This window comes from Hordeum vulgare, chromosome 6H (genome assembly GCF_904849725.1).
Source record: "Hordeum vulgare subsp. vulgare chromosome 6H, MorexV3_pseudomolecules_assembly, whole genome shotgun sequence".
Taxonomy (NCBI): domain Eukaryota; kingdom Viridiplantae; phylum Streptophyta; class Magnoliopsida; order Poales; family Poaceae; genus Hordeum; species Hordeum vulgare.
This window is the reverse complement of record NC_058523.1, coordinates 324,007,389-324,012,469: the sequence shown is the minus strand read 5'-3', so window position 1 is coordinate 324,012,469 and position 5,081 is coordinate 324,007,389. Positions and strand designations below refer to the sequence as shown.

General features: G+C 43.5%; 1 protein-coding gene across 1 annotated transcript; it reads left to right on the top strand.

The window, feature by feature from the left end:
• Positions 1–862: 862 nt before the first annotated feature.
• LOC123402893 lies at positions 863–4,112 on the top strand. The gene is given in 5 exon segments (XM_045096860.1): positions 863–1,159; positions 2,566–2,924; positions 3,230–3,564; positions 3,776–3,833; positions 3,836–4,112. Coding segments are annotated over 5 exon segments (879 nt in total). The 5' UTR covers positions 863–1,077; the 3' UTR covers positions 3,881–4,112.
• Positions 4,113–5,081: the final 969 nt, after the last annotated feature.

The window sequence follows — 5,081 nt, the reverse complement described above, 5'->3', positions numbered from 1 at the left end:
TGTTCATTTGAGTTGAGAAGTCTTCTAGTGAGTAAGTTTCTTTCTAGATCCGTGATTTTTTTATCCATGGATATTTTCTCGCATTTTGGATTTAGGATAGTTTGGTATTTTTTCGATCCCACATTGATTTTAGACATTAGTATTCATAGTTCTCACGTCCAATTGTTCGTTTTTGGATGCATGAACTTTTTTGCCACATAAATTCATGGAATTTCATCGTTTTTCCAGAGAAGATGAATTGGATTTTTTGGCAAGAACAATGGGAAGGGCACCACAGAGGGAGCCTCGTGTGACTACTCCCGCAGCTCGTCCAAGCATCCATTTTTATGCAGGTTTAACCTTTCCAAATATTTTTTTTAAACATGGTTTTGAACATTTTTGAGTACGTGTTAATCATTTTTTTTTGTTGGCACAAAACATATTTTTAAACTATGTGAACAATTTTTACATTGTATAAGCATTTTTTATATGTCACAAACAAATGAAACGCGTGAACATGCTCTAAAGCGTAACATATATATTTAAATTGTATGGAACATTTTTTTAATTACACCACCATTTTTACATTGTATTTTAATTTTCAGAAATGCCACGTACTCCCTTCTTTTCTAAATATAAGTATTTTTAAAAATTTCACTAAAAGACTACATACGGATGTATATAGAGATACTTTAGAGTATGGATTTATTCATTTTGCTTCGTATGTAGTCCTTTAGTGAAATCTCTAAAAAGACTTATATTTAAGAACCGAGGAAGTACATTTTATTGAAATGCATAAAGATTTTTAAAATGTCACAAACCCGACATTTTTCTGATGCCGTGTACTGGGAGCGCTCCACGGGAGGGGGGAGGGGGACGTCATGCGTTATTGGACCGGCCCATCTACGTCGAGGGATTACGCAGAGCTGTTGACTTGGGTGTCTGGTCCGCAGTCCGCTAGCGGATCGATCCGTCCGACCACGGATTGATTCCCCTCCCTGGTCGCCTATCCGCTGACGGATCACGCCGGCTGGCCGCCCGCCCGCCCGCCCGCCGCCGCGAGACCCTGCCGGACTGCCGGTGGGCAGGTTTACTACGATGAGCCCTCCTCCGCCGTTGCGTCCGACTCCCACTTACAGCCTGCTTCTGCTGCTCTTCTTCTCGCTAACCGCATCGGCTGGTACGAGCAATCTCCCGCGCGCCTTCTCGTGATCCCATACGCTTATTCTTCTTTCCTTTGGTGTATTATATGTTGCTGTTAACGATGATATATGTGAGCTTTTTTAGTTATATCGCTGAGTGATTCTTGAATCTTGATGGGTTTTAGTGGATCCTTGGTGTGTTATGCGCTTAGTCGCTGGAATTGTTGTGTAGGTAGTTGGTCTCTCCGAATTTGTAGGTTTAATGAAGTTTGTGAGTTAAATCTTTATATTGCTGGAAAGTGGTTCAGAAATGACCATGATCTATGTGCATTTTAGGGCCGCATTCCCATCCATGACGAGCGATTGTATGAATTATCAGTTCATACAGCATAGGGCTGGAAGATCTGTTATCACCCATGTTTATATAACGTATAAATTTTGGGAAACTCTTACCTTCCACCGGCGGATCCAAATAAACTGTCCACCGCTTCCTCGTCCGTCGGATCTTACTCCATCTAACCCCGCGTCAAACGATTTTTGAAACTGGGGCACAGTTTCTGAAACTGGGCAGTTGTTTCAGAGAAACTGTCCAGTCCGTGCCTCCGCCCCGACGACCTCGCGTCGCCGGCCTGCCCCGCCGTGGTGCGCCGCCGCCGGCCGATCCTGCCGCCACCGGAGCCCCAGCCACCGGCGCTGGAGCCCCCAGCCATCGCCGTCGCGTTCCTGCCGCCGGCCGACTCGCGTCGGCCCTGCCTCCCCGCGCCAGACCGGATCCCGGCTGGGGTAGTGCTTCTGCAACCTGACTTTGTTTGCAAAAAATCCTGAAACTCGACCGTTGTTGCAAAAAATTCTTCCGTAAAAATACCTATGTTACAGATAGACGAAGAAAAAAAATTTCTGCAACAAGCAAATTGTTTCTGAAACTTGACCGTTGTTTCAGGAATTAACGGATTCAAAGTTTATTTCTTGCAACAAAGCGAAAGTTTCTGCAACTCGAGCGTCATTTCAGAAAATAACTACTGACCATGCGGCGGGATGCGGGCACGTTAGATCAAACGGCTGTTAGCTCGGGCATCCAACGGCTAGCTAGGTGACGGATTATTTTTAGAAATCATCCGGCGGACGCGTAACGTTCCCCATAAATTTTACAGTTAGAAGCATTGTTGTCCTATGCTTTACTAACGTCAGTTCTTGGCATTTCTGCTGATCACAAGACAGATGAACAAAGTACTTTCTGTGAACTCAGTAGCTTTAAGTTTTTGCTTGTATATGAGCCCTTTGGTTTTAGATTGAATGGGCGCTTCTTGGTAAGGTAGAATAGGAGGTTCGTCTTTATCTTGGTTGAATGAGGAAATGGGCATGAACCTATGTGATTTGCACCATGGGCAAACATTTCAAATTTATCTGATGTACAACTAATGTTGTTTAATTTCTTGCTCCACAGCACAACCAAAAGGGGTATGTGTTTCACCTGGCGGACGGTTCCCTGCTTTCTCATCTGAAGGCAAGCCTCCTGGAAAAGCGGCAAAGGGGCGCCGAGACCTAGCATTATGTAGGATATTCCGCCAGAACACATGTTGTGACGTTACACAGACATTTCCTGCCCTGCTTTCAGTGAGAAAGCTCTCGTCAACTGGCGAAGGCAGTGGAGAATGCCTTCATTTGTGGGAGTTGCTCGAGTGCTCAGTTTGTGATCCAAGGGTGGGTGTCAGGCCTGGACCTCCTGTTATATGTGCATCATTCTGTGACATGGTTTTCAAAGCTTGTTCGGAGGCATACTTCTCCATTGATATGAAAACACAGGTAAACACCCATTGCTGATGTTATGTGAGCGTGAGTTATGTCTCAACGGAAACTATCTGGATGTCAAAGCATTACTGTTGTGCAAGTACATGTGCAGTTGCCAGATTGAGCTTGATATTTTTCGTAGTCAGATCATAGCTTAGGCACTCATGTTTAATAAATTGCCATTCAGTACATTCTGAAATAGCTATTAATACTGCAGAAATTAGTTTTCCTTGTGTTTTTCGAAATCAGTTGTAGCTAACTTTTTTATCGGTATGATTTCTCAGCTTGATTACTGATATTCTCCCTTACGGTTATCCCAGGCCTTATCTCCTTGTGGTTTAGGTGACATCCTTTGTGGCAAAGCACATAAGTGGGTTTCTAACGGCACAGAGCTATGTCGCCTTGCTGGTTTCTCTGTGCAAGTTTCTGATGCCAGTCTCAGTGAAGTTGACGAAACCTTCTGCTATGGCGGGAAAGCAAGTTTGGATTCCATCTCTGATACATGGACGTCTTCAAAAGATCGACCAGCATTACATGGTATGCCCTCTTGGGATCTTGAAGATTTTCAGAGATGGGCAAAAGAAATGCCTGTTGGTGAAAGAATTTCGTGGGCAGTCGGAGGAATGGTTCTTACAGCAGGCCTTATTTTTATCAGGTATTTTTATATTTCCGTCGCACTTCTAAGTATTCTAGATTTTTTGGCTAGAAATATGTTTTGAAGCATTTTTTGATATGTGGAGAGAAATTAGATTTGTTTGTGCAGTCTTGCAATTTCCTGTCTAGATTGGTGCTGGGGTTCAACTGATTCCTGTTTGACATACCAATTGTTCTATGAACCTAAACTTTTCGTCATCTTTGATGTGCAGCAAAAGAGAGGGCTACAGCCGTCGTCGTAAGCAAGCTTCCGTCGCTCAAACTGTAAGAAAAAAATGGAATCGGGAGCTAACCCGCAGCAACTGAAGCGATGCTAGGAAGACATAGGCACCTGTAGCATTACTAATAGATGATCTCTTGGATTTGTATTTTTGCTGCTCTGTGGTTATATTCTAATCAACTATGAAAGATTGGTTGTTAGACTGTCTCCTCTCTATCCTGGTGCGTAGGCACAACCACCTTTTCTAAATGTTGTGTGAAAGAAAAGCTGGAGAGGTCTATGAATTGTGGTTGAGATTGTTTCTTAATGCAGTTTTTACTTTTGCTTTAGTATCTTTATATACTGTCAGAGTATTCGGAAATGAATTCTGCAGAGGTTACCCACAGATGTCTTTACTGGCGCCTAAATATTTGGCGCAAAGTCTGTCCATCTATTATAAGCACAGTGTTGACCGTAAATTATATAGTCAGTGATTTGTTCTTGTACGTCATGAAGAGTTGTTCATACAGTGTGTATGTGTTCATCAATTAGACAATGACAATGCGTAACGTTCTTTCTCAATGGTAGGCCGGGGGTTCTCTTCCCCTCCGTTTTGAATGGCGGCGGCGTTGACGTTGAGAATAATTGTTCTCCGATCCCAGCCACATCTTGATGGCGTCCTCTGCGACGATGTCGATGGATCGAAGGGATTTGTTTTCAGCCATTACTCATGTGTGGTGGAGGGTTTGTGTCTCATGGTTGACGAATCTGTCGGTCTTCTTCGACAACGTCGCCTGAGTACGACGGTTTCGAGACCTGAAGCATTCGGGGTTGTTCCCCGGCCGATATGCCACATAGATAAGTGTTCCGCTGTTCATGGCGGTCCTTTATTCGGTTCAGAAAGCTTCGATGCGATGTGGCGCCGACGGTCATATGGTTTGGGGCTAATATCTCGTCTACCCGTGACACAGACAATAAGCTTGGATTTAGTTCAGCAATCTCTCCCTTTAAGGACTTTGTTGTAATTTTTATTTTCTTGGGGTGGATATGCTGTTATTTCGGGACGGCTTTCCACTCTGTTCCGGTGCGTGTGCCACGAGCACTGTATGCTGGATATCTGCCTAATAAAAATGTGGTTACACCTCAAAAAAACTCCTTCAACAAACACACAATGATACCCCTTTCGTTCACAAATGTAAGATTTTTGGATATTTCAAGATGGACTACGCACAGACTGAAATGAGCGAACAAACACTAAACATATCTATACACATCCAATTCACAATTTTTTTACATCATCTTATATTTGTGAACGGAAG